The sequence below is a fragment of the Rhynchophorus ferrugineus genome, unplaced genomic scaffold, assembly GCF_030347505.1.
Source record: "Rhynchophorus ferrugineus isolate W39M unplaced genomic scaffold, kcgeb_rfMv2 rfM1, whole genome shotgun sequence".
Classification (NCBI taxonomy): domain Eukaryota; kingdom Metazoa; phylum Arthropoda; class Insecta; order Coleoptera; family Curculionidae; genus Rhynchophorus; species Rhynchophorus ferrugineus.
In genome coordinates, this window is record NW_027472580.1 from 10,776,284 (window position 1) to 10,803,499 (window position 27,216).

The 27,216-nt window shown below is 34.9% G+C and overlaps 2 protein-coding genes across 7 annotated transcripts in view; one reads left to right on the forward strand and one right to left on the reverse strand.

Annotated features, from left to right (window-relative positions):
- Positions 1 to 27,216, reverse strand: part of LOC143204061 (uncharacterized) — an 88,495-nt gene that overhangs the window by 22,415 nt on the left and 38,864 nt on the right. The window lies entirely within an intron of this gene.
- The window catches only part of chico (insulin receptor substrate 1 chico), a 245,952-nt gene continuing 230,242 nt past the window's right edge, over positions 11,507 to 27,216 (forward strand). For 4 of the 6 annotated variants that reach the window (XM_076416033.1, XM_076416057.1, XM_076416038.1 and 1 more), the window contains exon 1: positions 11,513 to 12,129. In XM_076416033.1, coding sequence (XP_076272148.1) covers positions 11,733 to 12,129 — 397 coding nt within the window. In that variant the 5' untranslated portion in view covers positions 11,513 to 11,732. Of the gene's footprint in view, positions 12,130 to 27,216 lie in introns of all 6 variants that reach the window. The other 2 variants (XM_076416028.1, XM_076416048.1) reach the window with 1 other exon arrangement.

The window sequence follows — 27,216 nt, forward strand, 5'->3', positions numbered from 1 at the left end:
AAATGGTCTTCGGTTCATGTCGCTTCAGGTTCGGGATATGATTGTTCTGCGGACGACAGAGACCCTGGGTTACGACTGGGACTGGGAAATCAGCCATATAAAAGTTGAATAGGGCTGGGGCTAATGGAGCGCCTTGCGGGACTCCTGCGGAAATGTGTTTACGAGAGGAGACTGCGTCACCGATCCTCACTTGGAAGGACCTACCATCCAAGTATGAATCTATCAGGGATATTAGATCATTCGGTAGACCTAGCTGTTTAGCTTTAAATATTAGACCGTGGAGCCATACTTGGTCGAAAGCTTTGGAGACATCTAAGAAGACGGTTCCTGTTTTTCGACCTTTTATACTTGCCTGGCGGATAACTGCTGCGACGCGGACAGCTTGATGGAGGCATGAATGTTTAGCACGGAAACCAAATTGTTCATTCGGGATTAGGTGATGTGCGTCTGTCAAATCGTTTAATGCGTTTAATATCGCTTTTTCGGCAAGTTTGGAGAGTGAACTAATCAGGTTGATAAGCCTGTAGTAAGAAGGGTTAGACTTGGCATTTTAGGAATAACAGCGACAGCTCATGTTTCCAGGACTTTGGGAAATGGTTTAACGTCAGGATGGAGTTGATAATGTTGGCAAGTTCAGATAGTTGCTTGTTAGTGAGGTTTTTAGATGGTTTATTGTTATACCATCTGGTCCTGGAGCTTTTTTGGAGGACAGACGTTTTATGGAGAGCTGAAGGCCTCTGGGAGCGACCATTAATCAGTGACTTTGAGCAGAAACAAGGTATTAGAGGCTCCCTCTTATCAGTAAATATCGATACTGTTAAATACTAAGTTGCTGGAGTTATATTGAAAATATTTTTAGCGTATTATAGCTGTAATGAATATTAGTATCGGCATTGTGACTAATATATTTCAATAAATGAAAAACAATATAATATTTTATTCACTGAATTGATATTGTTCTCATACGAATGGTAGAAACGTGTTACGTAAAATGGAAATTAACAGGTTAGTTATTGCCTTGAATAACGACTCAGAAAGTGACACTGACTGAATGACAATTATCGAGACAGGGTGATGAGAGTCGAAATAACTAAAGGTAACTATAGTCAATTCAAAACAATAATGACACACGTGACCAATATGCGTAAATTCGTTACACAGAGAGAATATGTTTCTTCTCAATTTATTCTATTCAAAAATATATAGAATGCTGTTAGAGAAGTTCGAACATATAACCGAAAGAGCCTGCAAAAGTTGTCTGTTTGTCAAACGTCTGCAAAATTCTTCAAAATATTATAACTACGAGTTGTAAACAAACGCAAACGTTTACGCGTTTTAACGCTTTTTTAAATAAATTTAAAATATCCGAACTTTTTATTGAAAATATTTTTGCGCGTTGCAGCTGCACTGAATATTAGTACGGACACAGTCACTAAAATATCTTAAAAATAAAAAACAATATAACCTTAAATTCACCGAAAAAGAAACCGTGTTGATGCAAAACAGGTGACGAATCAAAATCAGCTTGATATTTCAGAGATCAAATATACGAAATGTGTGAAAACAGTAAGTAGTTTTTTCTATCGAAACATAATTTAATACAATTATTTGAGAGAAAATTGTTAGTTTGGAAAGTATCCATAAAAAGCCAAGAGATATACAGCTATTTGAAGAATGTGAACTGAACCATAACTTGTCTTTGCAGTAGTTTGAAAATCAGCTTTTAAAGAACTTGGGGGAACCATCAGTTAATGTTATGTACAATGCACCATATCTACCATATATATGTATAGTACACTGGTGGAAAAAATCCCAACAAGTTCATCAACAAAGGCTGCAATTAAGGAATGGCTTAAAATACATAAAATAAATTTCGAGGAAACTATGTTAAAGAATAAACTATTTAAAATTGTTACTCGGTAAATATAAATGAAATATTTTATTGCATTTTATGTAAATTACATTTTTGAAATAAGTCCGAGAAAAGATACATGGTAGATCATATTACTGAATATTATGGCCATAGAGTATTATGTCTTCCTCCCTATCACTGCATTTTTAATCCGATTGAGTTGATATGGATTATTGCAAAGAATTATTACAACAGATATTCAGGTCGAAGAAGATATTCAAACCAACTGTCTGGACTTATGGAAAAAGGCATTGTCGAAAATAACACCTTCGGTTTGTGTAAGTCCAATCAGACACATTGAAGAAGAAATTGACAAATGGTAGAATCTTGAGCAAGTTTTTGATAGATTGGAAATAAACAGCTTGGTTATTAACTTTATTAGTGTTTCTGAAAGTGACCACCTAATTTATTTGTTATAATTGGCTAAGTGTGTGCCTAAATATGTGTATATTTAATCAGAAAATACATGAACATTTGGTTAAAATGCATGAGGAGAAAAGAGATACTAGCTGTTTTGTAGAAAATAGTTAATTTGATTATAATACAGCACAACCCTCATTTAAAAACTGTGACTCTGTAATTAGATGTAGTTTAAATCTTTCAATAATATATATGAGAACTGAGGATGGGGACTTGGTGAATTGATCAAAACTAACGGGATTATTTATGATTTATTCGAGTAATTGTCAATTTACAGTTGATAACACAGCTACTCGAGGGACCCCGGAGAAGAAGAGATGATAATTAGTTTAGAGTTTTGTTATATCTTAAAGCCAAAATGAACTAATACTCACAAATAATGCTGCAACATTGCGACGTATTCACTTAAATAAATTTATATGACATAAATTCACTGTTTTATTGAACCGGCTATAGTTTGATTATACTAGTGGCAATGTTATAGAAAGAAAACTTTCTCGAAATTAAAACAAAACTAATTTTTACACCAGCAATTTATCTATGAATCAATAGTAAGTCGCCAAACAGGAAATAAAATAAGATTTATGACTGGTTCGTTGCACTTTAATTTTAAATATGTTGTTGTATGTACGTTGTCATGTGGTACCATTCTTTATCGATTTCAACATTTAGATACTGATTTGGATATTTTAAAAGTGATAATTTTGACGTCTAACAACGAAGAACTGAAAATGTTTTGAAGGCGTTACTCACTCATGATCCGTGTAAAACACAAAAAGAATACGTAATTCTGTTGGAAGTAATACAAGAAACCATTTTAGATTGCTTGAAAGACATGGAAATGATCTAAAATTTAGATAATTTGTATGAATTGATACCAAGAAACATGGACATGGACTTTAGCTATGTGTGAAATACTACCTGAACGGCAAGATCGAAAGGTACTTTTGAATCGTATTGTTACTATTTATGAAAAGTGATTCGATTACGATAATCCAAAGCTAAAAAATCATGGGACAACATCTACGGCGAAGCCGAATATCCATTGCTTCCAGTTAATACCCTGTATTTGGTGGGATCAGCTTGGTGTGATCATCAATTGCTATTGACTACAATTGATGCATTTATGATGTTCGATGCTCGATGTTACTGGTGAAAACATAGTAGATATGGTACATAGTAATCATTTAGAAATAGTAATATATATTGGGCTGAATTATTGACCTCCTTATAACAATTACTAGTTTTTTCCAATTTTATGTGATAAATGTAAAGTTGTTGACGCAATCTAATGACCATATTTTTTCCATTTCATTGCCGATTAATTAGTTAAAATTATATACATTAAAATTTATTATTCTGATTACGGTGTTGCTTTCGTAAAATACAGCATATATAGCTTGATAATAAAATGATATGTGTCAAATCATAACCTACATGGCAACCTCGTTGGCGAAGTTGTCAAGGTGACAGGCCTCCTACTGGTGCGATAATCGCGGGTTCGAATCCTGCTCAGGCATTGATTTACGTATGTTTGTTATTATAATGGCAAACGTCTTTAAAGGCAACAGTGGAAAATCTGACAAGGAATAACCATTCCAGTCACGCCAGTAACCAGTCTGTGTAAAACCGCACATCTTCTGCTATGGCCTCAAAATTGATCAGTGGCCAGTCGGTAGGCTTAATTTCGAGGACCGCCAACATCATCAACTCCATCCTGAGGTTAAAGCTTTTTCTAAATAATTGGAAACATGCACATGTCACTATCATTCCAAAATAGAAAGCCAAGTCCAATCCATCCGACTATCCACCAGGCACTAAGAAAAGGTCGCAAAGCTGGAGCTATCTTTTTAGATGTTTCTAAAGCTTTCGATCAAGTATGGCACAACCGTCTATTATTCAAAGCGAACTAGCTAGGTCTACTGAATCTTCCTGATTGATTCATACTTGGACGGTAGATTCTTTCAATTAAAGATCGGTGATGCAGTCTCTTCTCGAAAGCAGATCTCCGCAGTAGTCCCACGAGGTGCTCCACTAGCTCCTGCCCTGTTCAAACTTTATATGGCTGATTTCCCACTCCACAAACATTCCCACACAGCATTTTATGCAGATAATACAGCTTTCTTCACCACCGGTTACAGTCCCGACGCCATCCGCGATATACTTCAAGTCCGACTGAGTCAGGCGATAGCGATAGCGATAGCTATCCCCTGGCTCCAGAAGGTATCATACTTCTCCAGTTTGACCGTAGGTTCCAATGGTCAGTCCATATACAGCACGCTATTTGCAAAGGCAATGGTGTGTACAGCCTACTTTTCCACTCTTCTGCAGAAAAAGCAAACACCCAATCCTCCAGAAAGCGACCCTGTATAAGATTCTGGTCCGTCCAGTCTGCTTTTACGGAGAAGGTGTGGTACAAGTACGTCTCTGAGAGACAACTTGCACTACTCCAAATGTTCTAATCCAAAAAATTCCGCGCTTCACTCAATGCCCCATGGTTTATGAGGAACGGGAACACTCATCTTGAATCAGGCATTCCGCTTGTGAAAAGTTTCATGAACACGCTTAGTGTAAGGTTCTCCTTAGGAGCGATAGAAAACGATAACAATCTAATCAAATCCTTACCCATCCACAAACTCTGGTAGCTAAACCCACTACGACAAACCCAGTGTCTCTGTCTCCCGCAAAACTTTTCTCTATCCTGAACCGGAAGCAACATCAACAAAATAATATTTGGCTCTAGCTGGCCAATCTGGAATAAGAAAAAATATCGATGACCGTGGTTTGGAGCCCACGATAAATACTAGGTCCAATCCAGATAAACTCTCGTTAGTAAAAAGGAGACTTTAAAATATATCAAAAAAATACCTCAAGTAATTAATGGACGTCCCCTTATATATTTTGATATAATATCAATATAAATTTCAGTGGTGAAATAATTCACCGCTTCAGTCCACAACGTCCAGCCAATTGAATTAAAAATATTCCCCTTGAATAATACACCAACCATTTAAAAACATTTGCAGGTATGCTTTCAAATCCATTAACAAAAAAAGAACTGTCTCACCCTATACATTTAAGAATATATATAGAAATTAATTGAAACCAAATAAAAATAATTTAATAGGTTTTATATCTCATTTCCGTTAACAGTTAATTATAATTGTTATGGCTTTGTGATTTTAATAGCAAATAAAATATAAATTTATTGTTAGGAATGTCTTTGCAATATCAAATTCCCATTGTATATCGAATGGTTTATATTAATTGCCGTGAAAAAAATACTATTCCTTCTAATACTGATGTTCTAATATTCCACTTAATACAGATTATTACATTTTATGGACAATAAAACATGTCGGCATGGATAGATCATAGTCCTAAAAGTAGGTAGAGATTATTTCGAGCTTTACCAGACAATAACAAATAGATAAAAACAATAAATTAGTTAATATGCTTTCTTACAATATTTATATACATAATTACTGAGAAATATTCCGGTTAAATTATGCTCAATTTGAAATATATTAACATTTTACTAATTAATTTTGACGACGAAAGCAATAAAATCCAGTTTGAATGTGTGCGTAGAATGTGTTGTGTATAATAACTGTCTAATTTTGAACTAATAACTGTCGTTTCCGGATATCTGAGAATATCTTTGGATAGAGCCAGTCACTCATAAAAGTCAAATGAGAATCTAATTTATTAAATTAAAACTACGTAACTGTAACTATTAGGTGCTTGCATATATTCTGATAATTTTTCATTTTTAAAAGGCTTTAATTGAAAAATTGTGCGGCTCTTCGTTATGTAGCGATAACCATTGGTAATTGATATTAGATCTTTGTTTTGGGTGCGTTGGAATACTAGTTGGTTTGACGTCTTAGTGCAACCCCATATTTGCACCCCATAGGTGCCCCAATCTCTTTGATTTTAGGTCAAGTTGAGAGTATCTTCCTAATACTAGACTAACCACTACAGTTGGTTGATTTTGAGCCTAATCTGCTCTGCTGACATGATGTTTCTAGACTAACCTAAATCGAGATTTAGGGTAAATTATATGGCTCAGTGAATGGAGGTAAAACGAAATATATAGTGGTGTTTACATTATGTGACCGCTATTTATTGAATTAATATAAATATGTGGAAAATACATAATAGATAAAACGGATGGCAGCGCTATTACCTGGAGACGAGGCTTGGGCACCAATGACGGCACGTCTAAACCAAACGATGGTCGGGTACTGAATGATTGGAACTACCCTTCAATGACATCCCAGATAAATGTCTCGGGGTTGCCAGCTATTCGTTATCGGGTTCTAGTTGGCGCTGCTGGCACCCCTCCCGTGTTCAACATCTGGGATTATATTTCTGGGTATTTTGTAGACCGTTATTCCACTATGTAAAATTCGATATGCCTCAAGGTCACTACAACACTCCACTGCCAGAATTTTACATACAACTATTTTAAGCAAATAAAAATACAAAAAGGTATGAAAAAAAATCAAATACAAAATACTGATATACCAAATAAAATGTGCTGCATGAAAAGGGCTTTGAAACAAATGATAAATCGAAACGATTGTGGTTGGTACCGTTGCGATCTGGTACGGCTGTTGATATCTTCCGTTCCTACAAATTCCGTTGCTGCATCGTCGCTTTGGCACTTGAATGTGGTCCATCGACGATGTTGAAAGCAAGCTATTTTTCGGACAGGGCTCCCGAAGACATGACGAGTCTACGGTGACTGTAATCGGTACCTAGCTTCTGGAGCTGTTGTCTGACTAATTCGTAGTCACATACATTGAATTACCTGAATTACCGAATTCAGAAAAAAAACAAATAACGACGGTATCCGACCGAAGCTGCGCAAAGTCTTTCAAATCAAAATGTCTGCCATTATGACGGAAACGGCGAGCGAAGGAAGACATTAAAAATTAAACATAGCGCCGAAAGAAATATTAGCCGAGACGCTGATGATTAAACAGTGATGTAAAAATCTCTAAGAGTTAAAAAGATTGTGAAAGAAATAAAATTTGGACAAAAATTAAAAAAAAAAATGAATTGGAAATAATGAAATTAAATTTAAGGTTCATTGTTCCAGCACTAAAATAAAATTTAATGAGAAACAAATGTTTAAATGAATGCAATGCTGAATGAACGAAAGTAAAATCGAAGAAGAGGAGTTTTAAAAATATTGAAATCGTCGAAACAAAAAATATAACGGCCACGTAAAATACACCATTTTGCAGGTACCCTCTGACGAAGAAACTTTTCTAGTTCTTGGACAATGGTTCGCTTCATTGTTAGAACCCATACCAATTTCCGCATTTGATACATTTGTTGTTTGTTAATTGCTGATGAATTGATGTTATGTTAATTTGTTTCTGATACAAATTTTAATGTTACGGCATGTTGTAAAAAAAGTAATATACAGCCTTTTGAAAGATGTAGAATATCTCTTCATACACTGTTGGGAAACATAGAACTTAAATGGTGTAAGGATAAGTCACGAAGATGCCTAATCAACTTCCAGACATTGCTTTTAAGAGAATACAATTATAAAATGCATATAACAAAATTAAGGAACATTTTAAATTTCAATTTGTGTATCTTCAATCCATGTGCCGTCTACATGGATATTTAAATAGAAATAATTTATAAATCTGTAATATATTGTTCTTCATGCTGGAAACAGGAATAGTTCTATTCATGGCGTAAAGTGTTTTCCTTCAAGTTCAAGGGCGACTATCATGGAGAATGTTTTGCTCTGGTTTGGTTTGGTCAAAATAAACTATTGAATAATGCAGTGAACTCGGCTGAGTGATCATTTATTGCCATAGACAATGCACCATACACTAGTCCAGTGTAGGATCCTAAGCGCATCGACAAAGGCTGAAATTGGCATGTAATACATAATTGGAGTTTGGAAGAGACCATACTAAAGATTAAACTATTTCAAATTATTACTCGGTAAATATAACTGAAATATTTAATTGCTTTTTATGTCGTTCACCTTTTTAGAAATAGACCCGATAAATAGGTAAATCAGATATCTTATGGCAAATTGGTCACAGAGTATTACGTCTTCGTCCCATTTCAACAAACATGCAGGGTTTATGTGCACAGATATATGTGTAACAGCTCCGAATATACATGAACATTTAGTTAAAATGTGTCAGGAAATAAAAAAAAAGTAACTGTTTTGCAGATATGGCAAATGCATTAAGGAGAATGCAGTGTTTAGTTTTATCAAGAAAGATGTATGTATACGGGTATTAACAGAAGAAACTATGGATAAATACAGTGATATCAAAATGACATGGAAATGACAAGGAAACACTGTACCAATGGACAGAAGAACTAAGCGTAAAAGGTCAATATGCTCGCTAATGGAAATAAAATATATTACTTGGACAATTGTTAATTCGATGGATTAAGTCACCAGCGGATACAACTACATAAAAAACACGCCTAGAACTCATAAGTAGTATGGAAAACTGTTCAATGTAAATATAATCAAACATAACCCTAAGCTTCAAACTATTATAACTGTGTACTTAGCTGTATTTTTAAATCCTTCGCTAATATATGCAATAGTCTACTGTAATATCAAAATAAATTATATTTGATAACAATATGTTTGTTTAATGATTTTATTTGGATTAGAATATTGTTGTATGTCAAAGCCAAACTGAACTAAAACTCAGAGTTGATACGGCAACATTGCGACGTTTTGACGTCACATATTTAGATGACGTATAATCAAAACATCTTTGGATTGACTATATAACGCATGTGGTAGATGGGTTAAGTAAAGTTTTTGTTTATTTGTATTTAGTTATTCCAGACGAAATAAAGGCCTATAGAGATCATAGAGAGAAAAAAACTAATACCAACACACCAGTTTGGGTTTATTAACAAGCATTCAACAATTGGCCAGATCAACAGAATAACAGATGTTATTGAAAAACCTACGAAAGTAAAAAAGATATGCTCAGTTATGTTTTTAGATGTAGCACAAGCCTTCGATAAGGTTTGGCATGAAGGTCTTGTTAATAAAATCGCACATTACAGCCGGAATATTTAGAGTTAAATAAGAAGAAGCTTATTCTACGATACAATAAAAGAAACCAAAGCAGGTGTACCATAAGGAAGGTTCGTCCATCGATCGATGGACGAACCTATAGTGGGCCAATGCTTTATCTACTTTACACTTGTGATATACCACAAAGGGAAAATATTGCGATGGCTACATTTGCTGATGATACTGCGATTATAGTTGTCGGAGACAATAGTGAAAAGACACTCGAAAATTATAACAGGCAAGTGACAATATAAATAATTGGACACAAGTTTGGAAAATAAAAATTAACGAAAGTAAATCAGTGCATGTAAAGTTCAGCTACAATCAGACCGTACAAGCACCAATAACATTAAATAATACTATCATTCCATATAGCAACAACGCTAAATATCTCGGAATGAATCTTGATGCAAAACTTCACTGGAAGGAACACATAAAGAAGAAAAGAAAAGAACTGGATTTGAAATATAGGAAATTGTATTGTACATGAGGAAAGACTCCTTTCTCATGAGAAAAATTGAAGTATTGCAACTATTGGTTACCACCAGAGCAGGACACAGACTCAAAAGAATCAAACATCTGATTTTGTGTAGTGTTGTGTAGTGAAGAGCATATAATAAAAACTACAGCAGTGATATGTATAATACGAGGGTCACTATTTATATAACACTGTTGTCATATGAGTCCATCTGACGGTTCCATCGTAACGTACTCAGAAGATTTTGGCGCACGGACGCTATTTGTTTATTTTATATTTAGTTGAAAGTTTCGTCTCGGCAAAAAATGGAACTGAATCTTTAATATTTTCGTGCGTTGATTTTTTACGATTTTCAACGTGGATTATCATATCAAGAGTGCATCAATCAACTTAATTTAACTTTTGACGATGAAGCTCCATCAAAAAACCACCGTATATCGCTGGTTTAGTGAATTCAATCGTGGTCGTAGTTCGCTGTTCGATGAGTTTCGTGAGGGTCGTTCAAAATTGGCTGCTGTGCCAGAAAACATCGATCCAGTATGCGAAATGATTAAACAAGATCGTCATGTCACCTATTGTGAGATTGAGGCTTCCCTAAGCATTAGTTCCACCAGCATATATGCGATTTTACATGAACACTTAGCTGTGCGAAAGTTATATTCGTATTGGATCCCACACAATTTGACAAGCGCTCAAAAAAAGGCTCGTGTCGATTGTTCCAAAGAAATTCTTAAGAAATTCAGTCGCGGTGCTTGAAAGGAGCACAATGAGAGCTTCAATGAGAGTATGAGCCCGAAATTAAGCAGCAGTCCATTGTATGGGTGCTCCTAGATGAACCAAATGTAACAAAAGTTGTTCGCGCATGAAGCACTTCGGGAAAACTGGTCATATTGCAACAGGCCTCTAGAGGATCGTATAACAGTAAATTCTAATCGGTACAAAACCATTTGGTTTTCGGTGAAATAAAGAAAACAAAGAAGTGTCGCCGGATTGTTCTTCATCATGACAATGTGAGCTCCCACACATCGGCTCAAACAAGAGACTATTTGAGCACTCAAAATATCGAATTAATGGGTCATCTGCCGTACAGCCCTGATTTGTCACCCAATGACTTCTTTTTGTACCCATCCGTGAAGAATAAACTGCGTGGTCAACGATTTTCATCGCCCGCAGAAGCTATTAAGCTTATTCGGAATGGAATAAATGCTTTGAAAATTGGTTTGAGCTTAACTATTTGTTTTTTTTTCCTATTCCCGAAATATAATTAGTGACCCTCGTAATGAGATAAGGCCAATGGGTGCTGGAATAGTAACAACCTAATAATTAAATAATAATAAAAAAATTGTTATTAAAAACGATTATTATGTTTATATTTTGCGTTAAAACTCTTTTTGTGTTAAAAATCTAAGTCTGATTATTGTTTACTTTTTAGTGTAGTTTCTTATTTATTTTTTGAAGTTGTTCCAAAGTTTTTTAAAATACTTTATTTAACACTGTCGATATATAAAAATGTGAGAAAATATTAAATGTAAAACAATCCTGCGCCGGTCCTGTTCATTACCAAGCGATGAATTGTAGTAAGATACGGGAATATTGCCGGTGGCGCGAACGCAGTCTCGACTCGCCAAGGCTGCTAACTCGTCGTCATTCCGAGTTAGTCTAGCAGATTGGGCGATAACCGCGGTTTACCTTCGATTTGTGTGCGTTCGTCGCGGACGAGATGATGCTCTGAACCGTTCGTTGTTTTTCTTTTTTTTTTGTTGTTGTTGACAGTGCCCCGAGTTTCCACCGTCGGTACCGTTTGTTTACCCGCCCACATTCGATGCGACACGATGTCGGCGAATAGTACGGACTCGCAGGAGGGCCCCGTGCCCAACGGCGAAGTGATCCGCACCGGGCTGCTTAAGAAGATGAAGACCGCCCGCAAAAAGTTCTTTGTGCTTCGCGCCGAGGCCCCCGACGCTCTCGCCCGTCTCGAGTACTACGACTCGGAGAAGAAGTACAAGAACGGCGTGCCGGCCAAGCGCTGCATCGCCCTCAAGACCTGTTTCGACATCAACAAACGCCAGGACACCAAGCACAAGAACGTCATCGCCCTCTACACCAAGGACGATTGTTTCTGCATCGTGCTGGACAACGAGGAGGAGATGAAGTCCTGGCTGAAGGATATGCTCACGCTGCAACACGGAGCCGAGATACCGGAAGGAGAGATACCCAAGCCCAAGTTCGGTAAGTGAGAGAGTTGTCGGCGATGTTGTCAGATCCCTGCCCCGGCGTGTTGTTTTTTCTTGTCGTTCGTCTCGGATGGGCGATATATTAGGCACGCACGGAATCCCGCTTCCGGACTAATTTTGGTATCGACGATATCGGAATGTCTCTCGTGTTTGTTCGCGCCTAGATTTTTCCCTCCCCGGTCCGCGCCCCTTGCATGCTGCAATGTTTTACACCGGTTGCTCGGGGAATAAACACCGAAATATGCGTTCGGAATGCCGCACTCTTTGTTGTTTCCTTAATATTTTCGAACAGTACGTTCGCACGGTTCCAAGCTACGATGTTTTTATCGAAACAAAAACATTGGAAAATTTATAATTTTTATCAATTTGCTATTATGATCATCACGTGCCCCGAAAAGTTTATGTTTAAATATAAAAGAATTGGAATTCTATTTAAAATTAACTTTTATTCAACAAAATAAATCACCATTAAGAATAACTTTTTACGTTAATTATGAATAATGTTCTAAAAGTAACAATGTCTAAAGTTAATCAATATTTCGAACTTCAAAAGCAAATAGAGAATACATTTCCGTTTAAACTTTTTCAGAATGCAACCCTTCAAAAGACAAAAATATGCAATAATCACATTTTTGTATTGTCACGCTATGAAACGCAATGAGAATATATTATTATTATTAGCATCAACCACTTTGAATGATATTAATTGAATTTAATGTCGTTAATGATGTGCCCATATTATATCCATATACTCACATTTTCTATCTAAAACATTGAAAAATTTCTTATCCTTATCAATTTATTATTATGATCATCACGTGCCCAAAACAATTAAAGTTTAAATATAAAAGGACGTGAATTCTATTCAAAATTAATTTTTATTCAACAAGATAAATCACCATTAAGAATAACTTTTTACGTTAATTACGAATAACGTTCTAAAAGTAACAATATTTCACGTTAATTAATATATTGAATTTTAAACGCAATTAGAGAATACATTTCCGTTTAAACTTTTTCAGAATTCAACCCTTCTAAAGACAAAAATATGCACTAATCACATTTTTGTATTGTCACGCAATTAAACGCACTGAGAATATATTATTATTAGCATCAACCACTTTGAATGATATTAATTGAATTTAATGTCGTTAATGATGTGCCCATATTATATCCATATACTCACATTGTCTATCTAAAACATTGAAAAATTTCTTATCCTTATCAATTTGTTATTATGATCATCACGTGCCAAAACAATTAATGTTTAAATATAAAAGGACGTGAATTCTATTCAAAATTAATTTTTTTATTCAACAAGATAAATCACCATTAAGAATAACTTTTTACGAAAATTACGAATAACGTTTTAAAAGTAACAATATTTCAAGTTAATTAATATTTCGAACTTCAAAAGCAAATAGAGAATACATTTCCGTTTAAACTTTTTCAGAATTCAACCCTTCAAAAGACAAAAATATGCAATAATCACATTTTTGTATTGTCACGCAATGAGAATATATTATTATTATTAGCATCAACCACTTTGAATGATATTATATTAATTGAATTTAATGTCGTTAATGATGTGCCCATATTATATCCATATACTCACATCTTCTATCTAAAACATTGAAAAATTTCTTATCCTTATCAATTTGTTATTATGATCATCACGTGCCCAAAACAATTAACGTTTAAATATAAAAGGACGTGAATTCTATTCAAAATTAATTTTTATTCAACAAGATAAATCACCATTAAGAATAACTTTTTACGATAATTACGAATAACGTTCTAAAAGTAACAATATTTCAAGTTAATTTATATTTCGAACTTCAAAAGCAAATGGAGAATACATTTCAGTTGGAACTTCTTCAGAATTCAACCCCTCAAATGTCAAAAATAACTAATAATCACATGAAGAAATATCTTAGACTATATTGTGAATAGTTTATTTTGAATAGAACACCGGTGAATAATTTCAATTAAATTTTAAACTCGTTAATAATGTGTCCACATTGACTTCATTAATTATATTTCGTACCTAATAAAATATACTATATTTTATAATCATATTTACTGAATCTTGCTGGAACTAAAATTTAAAAAAAACTTAGTTTCTCAAAATAAAGCAATAATCACCGTTTCGGAGAGAACAAATTTTAACCAACGTTCTAAAAATAATAATGCTTCCCCTTAATTGATATTTTGGTCTTTATAATCGTGTAAACAATAAATTTGAGTTTGAATATTTTCAGAATTTAATCCCGTAATTGACAAAAATAATCTATAATATACTTGTGGCTAGTTCCTGAAGCGACTTCCACGTTTTTGTTGCCACTTTTAATTAGAAGTAAACAAATGTATTATTATTAAGTATCAACATTCACATTGAATGATGTCAATTGAATTTTATACTTGTTAATGATGTGTCCCCATTATCTTCATTTATTCCTATTTTTTACCTAATAGAAGTATATTATATTTAATAAACTTATTACCTCAATTTTCTAGAGTTTATTTAAAAATAACTTTTATTCAACCAAATAATCACTATTTAGAGAATCATTATTATGTTCGACACCTTTTCCAAAATAGCATGCTTCTATCGAAGCAAAAACATTGGAACATTTTTTGTTCTTACTAATTTGTTATTGTGATCATCACGCGTCTGAAAAAGTTAACAACATTCTGAAAATAATAATATTTCACGTTAATTAATATATTGAATTTTAAACGTAATTAGAGAATACATTTCAGTTTGAACCTTTTCAGAATTCAACCGCTCAAAATATACTAATATGTAATAATCACATTTTTAATTTAGTTTGTATTAGTCATACAATTATACGTAATGAAAATATATTATTATTATTATAATCAGCCACTTTGAATGATTCTAATTAAATTTAATGTCGTTAATGATATGTCCACATTATCTCCATTTGCTCACATTTTCTATGTGATAAAATTGATTACATTTACTGAATTTTGATGAAAATAGATATAACATTAACGTTTATGTATAAAATAACTAGAATTTTATTTCAAAATAACTTTTATTCGATAAAATAATGAACCTTTTCAGAATTTAATGACACATTCATCTAAAAATTTATCTTTAAGTCAAAAATAAGTAATAGTCACATAACATAAAAAAATACCTGGACTATTCGTGTAATGTGAGTGGTATTATATTATATTATATTACTTATATTATATCTAAAGATCGTATTCATAGAATTTTGATGAAAAAAAATGTTTTATTTACAATAAAACCGAAAAATTATCATAATATCATTACCATTACTACGGGAAAAAAATATTCATTCAAATAATAGACACAGTTATTTTTGGGTAATTTTTAATTATATATGAGCTCATGACGAACTTTGGTATTTGTTAACCGACTTCAAAAAGGAGGAGGTTCTATGTCTGACTGTATATACATATTTTTTTAATGTACGTTCACCGATTTCTCTGTCAATTGTTGACCGATTTTCAAAATACTTTTTTTATACGAAAGAGTTCATTTCCGAGGTGGTCCCATTGGAACCAAATCAAGATCTGATGTGGAATCCGGGGAAGTCGAGGGAAATTCTAAAATTACAAAAGCACTTACAAAGTTTTCACCTATTCTTTTATGTTAAACAATCAGATATTTGGGTATAATGTTATTGCTGAGCTGATGTGATGGAAAATCGGAAGTTGTTCAGTGCAAATGGCATTCCATTTGTTTTTTAACTACTAATCATACCATATCAAAAATATGGCCGATTGCTTTTATGATGTGAAGGTTAGAGCGTTCAGCTCACACCCGGTGGTCTCAGGTTTGATTCCCGGCGGTGAAAATAACTTTTTGTTGTTGTTCTAGTGTGGTTAGAATATTTGTCAAATCATAGCAGGCTAGGTAGCAGTTTTTTATGTTAAAAATCTAAGTTTGATTATTTTTAACTTTTTAATGAGTTGCTTATTTATTTTTTGAAGTCGGTTTAATTTTTTTGTTAAAAATATTTTGTTGGTTTATATCCTTCCAATACAAGGCTCAAACGCCATCGAATAAATATTTTTTGACGAAGATTTGGTTTGGTTTGTCATAGTGACCGTAAGTTTCTACTAGATTCTTGTTAACTTAATATTTTATATATATAATATTATATATATATATATATATATATATATATATATATATATATATATATATATATATATATATATATATATATATATATATATATACATGGACTATGTGTTTATCTGAACAGGGCCTAAAGTTTAACATAAGTTCCGAACCACGGCCACCAGAATTAAGCTTACCAACTGACGAGTGACCAACTTTAGGAATCATCCCAGAAGACATCCGGTCTTACCCAGCCTGGTTACTGGCGTGACTGGGATCATTTTCCCTGTCGGATTTTACACTCTTGTCTAGAACAATCACAAATTTTAAACAGTCACAAGCATATATTTAAGACCAATGCCCCAGCAGGATTTGAACCCGCGGCTATCGCATCAGTGAGGGGACCGTCCTATCGCCTTTCTCACTGCGCCACCAAGCCAGCAGATATAAGACTCATACAAAACTATTAAAACATTCGTAAAGCAATTTTTTATAAATATATTATCATGATATTTCGTAAAAATCAGTGCGGTTCAAAATTATTATTGGGGGATTCAAAACAGTTCATTGTTTTAATTTTTGCATTTGTTTATTTCGTAAGTCTGTTTATTTATTAGCTATATTTGGTAACATTATCTTAACACAAAATTTAAACACTGCACCGTTAATGTATACATTTAATAAATATTTTATACAGTTGTTTTTATATAATATTTCACAATAAATATGTTATAAACAAATGGGTTGCTATTTTAATTTGCAAAACATATACTGGCTATATGAGCAAAATGTGTTTTAACTCAGAAATTATCACCTAAAATATATGTTTAACAGATCAATGAAAAGTCCCCGGCCTACCATAGTAAAACACATTTTTTGTCAAAATCTGTTTTTTTTTATTCAACATAATTCCCTTCAAGGGTGATACACTGATTATAGCGACCCTCAAACTTTTCGATACCATTTTTGTAGTACGATTTGTCCTTTGCTTCAAAATAGGCCTCAGTTTTGGCCTCATTCGACGAAAATTTCTTCTTCTGAAAAATTTCCCATCGATTTTTTCCCATTCTTTTGAGATCTGAGAGCAGGAAATAGTCGCTAGAGACCAGATCTGGAGAATACGGTGGATGGATGGATTTTTACCATCGTTTTCACTGACTTGTGACATGGTGCATTGTCTTGGTGAAGCAACACTTTCTTTTTCTTAAAATGCGGGGGGTCCACAGACGCTAGAATCTTGCCAGCCGACTGTTGCGTTTTCCGACGTTTTCATCGCGTGCAATCCACTCGGATGACTGTCGATTGAACTTCGGAGTGAAATGATGGAGCCATGTTTCAAACATTGTCACATATCGACGCAAAAACTCGGGTTTATTACGCTTGATCATCTTCAAACACTGCTTCGAATTATCAACTCGTCGTTGTTTTTATTTCTAAGTGAGCTAGCGCGGTACCCACTTTGCACAGAGCCTCTCATACCCAGATATTCGTGAATGATATGATGTACGCGTTCAGTTGACATCTTTAGAGTGTCTGCTATTTCATTCAATTTCAATTTACGGCCATTCAAAATCATTTTGTGCATTTTTTAAATATTTTCGTCGGTAACAATTTCTTTTGGGCGTCCACTGCGTTCACCGTCTTTGGTGCTCATTTCACCACATCTAAATTTAGCATACCAATCCTTGATGGTTGACTTTCCTGCGGCATTGTCCGGAAATACGAAATCACGCCAAGTTTTTGCTTCAACTGTATTTTTCCCTTCAAAAAGCAATATTTTATCAACCCGTTTTTTTAAATAACAAAAGTTGCTTCACTCAAAATGCTATAATTCACAAATTAATAATCCGGCAGCTTTCAAATTTATACAAGCATATTTTGGGTTAGGGCTAACTAAAAAACATATGGATTTAATTCTAGTAGCGCCATCTATGTGTCAGACCGGGGATTTCAATTGACCTGTTATATCTATTTGAGGTAACCGTAGAACAGCCATTACAAACCAATGACACGAGACAAAATAATTTAAACACTACTTTAATAATTAATTGTAGCTATTTAGCTAATAAAAAAATGTTAGTTCAACTTTATTCTGTATCACTGTCACTGAAGCTGAAAATGTTGTGAATCTCTTTGTATCGTATTGAGATGGTCTTTAAAAACTGTCTTATATCGGTCATATGATTAATATTTAGCCAGATTTGATAGCTTATCATCAAAAATAATTCTAAACATTAAACATAAATATATAACATGCTCACAATATTTTATTCCATTATTTTGAATTGCCTCATTAATATATTTGTGTTCCATTTTACATGAATAAGGTTACAAAATAAATTCAACGAAAATCTAAAGATGCTTAGAGTTTTTACTATTTGTTATCTAGCAGAAACTGTTTTTTAATGTCTCCTTTGTGTTAGAAGTAGATAATGAAAAGTTTAGTCTCCAATGGGGTCCATGGGTAGTTGTCTCTAAGTGGTGCAGTTTATAATATCAAGATGAATATTTGATGTTTATTTTACACCTATCATTATGTAGCAACCTTGAGGCATGTCGAATTTTACATCGTGGAATAACGGTCTACAAAATACCCAGAAATATAATCCCAGATGTTGAACACGGGCGGGGTGCCAGCAGCGCCAACTAAAACCCGATAACGAATAGCTGGCGGAACCCCGAGACGTTTATCTGGGATGTGATTGAAGGGTATTTCGATTCACTCAGTGCTCAACCAAGGTTTGGTTTAGACGTGCCACCGTCGACTGCCCAAGCCTCTTCTCCAGGTAACACCGCTGCCATCCGTTTTATCTAATGGTATTTTTCACATTTTTTTATATTGCCAATAAATAACGATCACATAATGTAAACACCACTGTTAACATTTCGTTTTACCTCCATTCACCGAACCACATCATTTACCCTAATATTATAAATACTTTGTTATATCGCTTATAATATTTAAGAAGGAATATTTATTAGTCACCCAAAAAAAACCTGGTGACGTAACTAAAATCAATAGAAACGGACAATACTGTATTAATTTTTTGACATTATCTTATCTTCAAGCCATTTAATCAATTAATTTCGTAATTAAATCTTCTATTAGTTCCATAGATGACCGAGTTCTGAGAGCGCCATGTCAATAGGAAATCGGTTACAATTCTATTCTTTTAAATGCCAAAGTACATCTGATCCATAATGCTTTCATCAAAGAGCATGATCTCTTGTAAATTTCAATTGAATTTGTGAGATAGTGAAATGACAGTTAGTGGCCTGGAATTTAATTGCTGTTCACATAAATGTCTTGTAATCAGGCTAAGAGCTTATCATTTAGGTAGCATCACTCCCTTACTGAGTCAAAAGTTAATGCAAATTATTGACTGATGATTGGAATATCTATAAATCGATTCGTGAAACTAAGAATGAATATTTGGAACAATAAAAATCATAAACATTATATATAAGTATCATACATCATTTTCCAATAATATTAAACTGATTTTGAAAATCAGAACAAAGTTTACAACACGTGGATTACTTTTTCGCAATATTCGACGTGACATTAAAAATGCTTTTTGAAAATAAATTGAATCTAAATGGAATTTGGAAATGAAAATGACAACGGTAATATTTTATTTTAAGCGAAATACGTATTTTTATTTTTTACGTAGTTGAATACCAACATTATTAAACACCAAACCAGTATTACTCTAATAGTTAAGTATATTATTTCATCGTTATTTTAAAATATTTTACGACCTGTGTCAAAATAAAACAATATTTGTTAGTTTTACGACTGCCTCTTCGTTTATATCAGCTATTTATGAGCCTGTGTCGGCATCATAAAACGAATCAAAAGAAGTCACACGACATTATCGTTCAAGAAAAAATCCGGATATTTGTTAATAACTTCCGTTCGGTCGAGGGATATTCAGTGAGAATAATCAAAAATGAGAAGTTACTTATTATACAGGGGACGGACAAAATAATGTAATACCTGACATACATAATATTTATTTATTAATAAGTTTATTAGCTATAATTTGTTTTAAAAGAGCTGTAATTCTTCGCGGAATAGATTCATAGAAGGTCTAAATAGTTTCCAGCGGAATGTTGTCCCACTCTTGTATCGAAATATATGCCACTTGTTTCAGTGATGTTGATATGATTGAAATATACTCCCAATTGTTCAATTATCTTGTGGTTTGCAATTGTGCTGGTCAGACAACACTCTCAGGCCCTTAACACAACACATTATCATCTTGGCAGTAATATGCTAATCATAGTAAGAACTTCATCATTGAAGATGTCGAGATATTAATTCGCAGCAACCGACCAGTGATGTCAATAAGAGAACTAACTGATTACCAGAATACTACCGCCCAAATCATAACTTTTGCTTGACTGTAGGAATCAGGCAGTCTGGATCACCAATCATAAACCCGACCATTTGTAGGAAACATTATAAACGATGATTGATCGATCTTCACATTCTTCCAATTATCAAGTATCCAGGTTTTATAATCGTTGCACCTCTTCTTCTATGAATGTTAGCTTTGTTGAGTTCTACTATCACTTATGCTGCGGTAGTTCTATTTTATCTAGTCATAATCCTTTTTATTGTTCATTAGTCTTTGTCATTTAACTTCGGGTTTAGTCCATTATTGCTCTTGGCCGATGATCTTTTACTACGTTTTGTCTATACTGTCATTATCGCGGATGTTGTTGCTCGTGACATCTTAAATAATTTAATTGTTTTAATACAGACGCTCCTGCTAACCTATCAGCAACTATTTGCCGTCCTTCGAAACCTAATGGTTTCAGAATTGAACGAAGCGAACATTCGGGGTCTGCGGGAGAACCCTCATTGTTATTATTATTCATCGATCGTCTGCGAGCCATCACAGAACTAAGCATATAATACACTGAAATATAACCTACATGTAAGAGGTCAATTGAAAAGACCTCGGCCTGACACATAGATGAAGCTACTAGAATTAAATCCATATGTTCTTTAGTTAGCCCTAACCCTCAAAAGATGCGCTTATAAATTTGACATCTGTCGGATCATTAGTGAATAGCATTTTGAGTGAAGCAACTTTTGTTGTGAAAAAAATTTGTTAAATAAAAAAGTTTAAACGTGGTGAAATGAGCAGCGAAGACGGTGAATGCAGTGCACGCCCAAAAGAGGTTGTTACCGACGAAAACATTTAAAAAATCCACAAAATGATATTTTGAATGACCGTAAATTGAAATTGAATGACATAGCAGAACTCTAAAGATATCAAGTGAACGTATACATCATATCATTCACGAATATTTGGGTACGAGAAAGCTTTGTGCAAAGTGGGTGCCGCGAGCTCACTTTTGATCAAAAACAACGATGAGTTGATGATTCGGAGCAGTGTTTGAAGATGATCAAGCGCAATAAACCCGAGTTTTTGTGTTGATATGTGACAATGGATGAAACATCGCTCCATCATTTTACTCCGAAGTCCAATCGACAGTCATACGAGTGGATTGCACACGATGAACTCGCTCCAAAGCATGGGAAAAAGCAACAGTCGGCTGGCAAGGTTATGGCGCCTGTATTTTGGGATGCGCATGGAATAATTTTCATTTATTACCTTGAAAAGGAAAGACCATCAATAGCGACTATTACATAGCTTTATTGGGCCGTTTGAAGGATGAAATCGCCGAAAAACGGCCGCATTTGAAGAAAAAGAAAGTGCTGCTTTACCAAGACAACGCACCGTGTCACAAGTCCAATGAATCCATGAATTGGGCTTCGAATTGCTTCCTCATCCACCGTATTCTCCAGATCTGGCCCCCAACGACTATTTCCTGTTCTCAGATCTCAAAAGAATGCCCGCTGGGAATTAACTTTCGTCGAATGAAGAGGTGATCGCCGAAACTGAGATCTATTTTGAAGCAAAGGACAAATCGTACTACAAATGGACAAATGGTATCAAAAAGTTGGAGGGTCGCTATAATCAATGTATCGCTCTTGAAAAGGAATTACGTTGAACGGAATAAACTAATTTTGCCAAAATAATTTGTGATATACACGCGTCGCATTATTTGCACGGAAGCAGTGTTGCCAACATGCACAAGATGTACTATATTGCATGGTATTCATATTAATTTCTCTATCCCCTGTATATCTTTAAATATTCCAGTTCGATGGCCTCACCGACCTTTCTAAGTCATCATTGTCTAATTAAACACCTGCACCATCCGTTTCTTCGCGCCTGTCCTACGTATTAAAAGTTTCAGCGGATGTGGATGTTACTAAAACGAGAATAAAAGGTGTTTCGAGAAAAATGTTTGACGTATACGGTCTTATCGACTTAAGATGTTATCAGGAAAGACAGGGACAGTTGGCAATCGAAGCGTCAAAAATAACCGGGACCTCTTTGTTTACACCTTTTTGAGTAATTTTTAACATTTCAGGTTTATATAGGTTTGCAACAATATTACTATTGATATTAACGTGGTGTGCCTGGGAAAAAGTTAATATTGTTTTTCTAGTTTTATCATATTGTGAAAATTTATTAATACTTTCACTTGTTGGATTGAGCCGTAATACCATCAGTGAATTAGTTCTATAGTTTCTGGTTAAAAGACTTCACATAGGCTTTTTGTAAAGCAGCTTGTTCTAAATTGAAGCTTGTAGAAATGGGAAAAGGTGATACTTAGAGGGCAATCTCTCTGACCTGATTTCTACTCAGACTAAGAGAAATTAAAATTAATGGATTTTAATTTTTATACCAAAAACGTTTGTATTTTTTACTGAATATAATCAGATTAATTTAGAAATGTAACGAGTTTTCCCAGATTTTTATATCCTACTACTCCAGTTTGAAAGAACTGCCAAAAAGAAATATTTCGTTTAAAATGAACTGCTAACATATAAATTAGTTTCAACACGATAATATCGGGTTTTCCTAATGAATAGCTTTAAGATCGCTTATCCTTAGCAATACTTATTTAATGAAGCCCTATTGCAGTGCGTTTTAAAGGTATGGAATTTCTTCTGTGATAAAGGTAGCGTCACTCTCTTATTCAGTCAAAAGTTAATGCAAATTATTGATTGATGCCTTTTTTAAAGCAACTTGTTCTAAATTGAAACTTGTAAACATGAGAACTTATACGTAATACTTAGAGGGCAATATGTGCGGCCTGATTTAACCAACTAAACCCTGATTTCAGACGGATTCATAGAAGGGTGAAAGGTTTATAGTGCTTTGTTATGATATTGAAGACATCACCTATATCAATACAATCCCCTATCTCTCTCGTTATCTACAATACAACTGAGAATAAATGAGCTGATCAATAGGAAGTAACTCCTCATGGTCGATTCCCTTTCCCCCAGTTAACGTTTTGCGAACTGTGCTGGTCCGACTGGCAGGATTTTTCCTGCTATATCGGCAAGCTCGGCTTAAAATCTTTATTCATATTAGTTGTTTACTTTTTGTGTCAGTTGTTGAGAGTATAACATGTGTTTGCTATTGTTTTTCATTTTTTTATTACAGAAATTTAATGCTTGATGTAATCAGGTTCTTCACGGGCTTAGAAATGTTAAGTATTGCTTTCAGTGAATCTGTATATCGATATTTTAAAAATGGCAAAATGTTAAATAGTAATTTCATACCAGTTTCATTTTTTCCATAAACAAGAAACAGATGCAATCGAAAAGAAAACATTGTAATTGTAAACAAGATCGGAAACTAGTCGACAAAGTCCATTTGGGACGAAATTTCATGTATTTCTTGTTTGCGAACTCGTACTTCAAGCAACAGCAACATTTTAGCAATTAATTATACTATATAACCGGCGTACAATCATCGAACAGATCTAGAGTCATTGTACAAAACAAAGATCGAAAATACGGTCCTGTAACTCGGTATGCGGTTCGCTTTTTTTGCGCATCCTGTACCCGTTTGCTGCTTTTTTCCTTTCCGCCTTTCACCGATTTACATGAAACAGCAATCTCTTTCTGTTATTGTTTACAAACACATTCCGATTGGACCGGCAACACCACACGCCGGATTTTTTTCCTTCCTCTCCCTGCCACCCACTGTTAAAAACGTTAAGAACCAACACGACGACGTCTTTTTCGTTTCTTTTGTTCGTTCACAGCCTCCTATCGTTTATTGTTTTTAGTCGGTGGCTATCGATTGATTATTTTGTGAAGCCCAGAGAGAGGCGATCATAGAGTATTTATATAGGGGGTTGACTTAATAGGGCTATAGGGAAGTGAACAAGATGGCTATAGATGGCGCTATTACAATTAAATCCTTTTTTTTGTTAGCCTTAGCCCTCAAAATATGCGTGCATAAATTTGACAGCTGTCGAATCATATACAGTTGAAGCAAAAACTTGCCTTGATGCCGAGTTTCCGGACACTGTCTCAGGAAAATCAACCATCGAGGATTGGTATGCTAAGTTTAGACGTGGTGATATGAGCACCAAAGGTGGTGAACGCAATGGACGCCCAAAAGAGTTTCTTACCGACGAAACATTTAAAAAATCCACAACATGATTTTGAATGAAATAGCAAACACTCTAAATATATCAACTGAACGCGTACATCATATCATTCACGAATATTTGGGTATGAGAAAGCTCTGTGCAAATGGGTGCCGCGCGAGCTTATTTTTGACCTAATACAACGACGAGTTGATGATTAGGAGTAGTGTTTGAAGATGATTAAGTGTGATAAACCCGAGTTTTTACGTCGATATCTGATGGATGAAACTCCGAAGTCCAATCGACAGTCAGCCGAGTGGACTACACAGTACACGATGAACCAGCTCCAAAGGGGGGGAAAACGCAACAGTTGGCTGGCAATTTTATGGCGTCTGTATTTGGGGATGCGCATGGAATAATTTTCATTGACTACCTTGAATAGGGAAGGACCATCAACAGCTACTATTGCAGTATTTTAGCTTTATTGAACCGTTTAAAGGGCGAAATCGCCGAAAAACGGCAGCATTTGAAGAAAAAGTGCTGCTTCACCAAGACAATGCACCGTCAATGTCAGTCAGTGAAAACGATGGCAAAAATCCATGAATTGGGCTTGGAATTGCTTCCCCATGCACCGTATTCTACAGATCGGGGGCTAGCGACTATTACCTGTTCTCAGATCTCAAAAGAATGCTTACTGGGAAGAAATTTTCATCGAATGAAGAGGTGATCGCTGAAACTGAGGTCTATTTTGAAGCAAAAGACAAATCGTACTACAAAAATGGTATCAAAAATTTGGAGGGTCGCTATAATCAGTATCACCCTTGTAGGGAATTATGTTGAAAAGTTAATGTTTCCAAAAAAATGTGTTCTACTATGATAGGCCGGGGACTTTTCAATTGACTTGTTACATCAAGTTTTGATTATCATCAAAATCAATGAAACATCAGTTATATTAGTGATAAAGGAAATAAAAAAATTATAGCGAATATGAGACGATAAATTGAATTTTGGTATATATCTTAATCCCAGCTAGTATCTATTAGTATACTATATATAACTGATACAAAAATCAGTAACTAAAATAAAAATAATATTAATACAAATTATAGTATATTCTAAATACAACAACTTCCACAAATTTACCAGGATAGGATAATTTTCAAAGCTCACATAATAGCAGAGAATATAAAATTTAACTAGTTATCTAACTCTTTCGTAGAGTACCTTAAATTTATATAATATATAGTGATATCATTGTCATTTCACTATGTTCACTATGTGCGAGTACTACTCACTAGGGAAGTTGGTCACCGAAAAAATATCGATATTTTAAAAACTATCGATATATCATTTTTTTTATATTAACCAAAATTAATTTCCTTAAGTAAAAGAGCCCCTTCAAAATAATCAAGTTTTTAGTTCATTGCATTTTACAAATACCTTTGTGGCGACCGCCACGACCCTTTAGGCCACCACCAATTCACCATCAACAACTACAAAGGTTGGCAACGCCGGTGGATTGGTACCATGCAAGTTCCAGGGTATAAAAGACCATCACGTCGACGTCTCGCTCTCTTTTCTTATCACCGTCCCCCTGTAACAGTACCACTTCCACAGCGCTACCGTACTTCCTTCACCTTAACCTAATATCCTGTCAATTCTCCCATCGACCACATGCATCAATCGTAAGTTAAAATAAACAACTTTGATTTAACCAGTGTTTTTAGTTCCCGTGCAAATTCCTTCCAAAAATAGTAGTGAGTGTTCTGATAAATAATCGCAGCGGCAGCCACACATTTCGATCGACTGACCGATCCGACGAACATTCCTACAATTGGTGACCCCGACGTGATTAAAGTGCCTAACAGGTAAATCAACTCAACATAAGCCACTCGACAGGTGCTTGACACGTACATGGAAGGATAGCACGAGGAACGGAACTCATCAACATCACGTGGTCGACGACATCCCACGAGACTAGCCTGATGGACGAAAACCACAGAAGCCCATCATGTATACCAGCAACACATGAGCACCCTTGCATCACGAAACGGGACACGTAACACATTTACAGGTACCCTCAAACAAAGCTAAACGCCTCAAGACGAACGACGTCCTGCTACAGCTCCGATGGCAGCTGATCCCGTAAAACTCCTCGCTCAGGTTGGGATCCCCATCTCATCAGCAGTCCCCGGGCGTTTGTTTGCGTGATTGCGGGTGCATTCCGGAACTTGCACCACATATAGGTACGTTCCACGGCTGTTCCACTAGGAGGGGAGTTATGTGGCGACCGCCACGACCCTTTAGGCCACCATCAATTCACCATCAACAACTACAAAGGTTGGCAACGCCGGTGGATTGGTACCATGCAGTTCCAGGGTATAAAAGACCATCACGACGACGTCTCGCTCTGTTTTCTTATCACCGTCCCCCTGTAACAGTACCACTTCCACAGCGCTACCGTACTTCCTTCACCTTAAC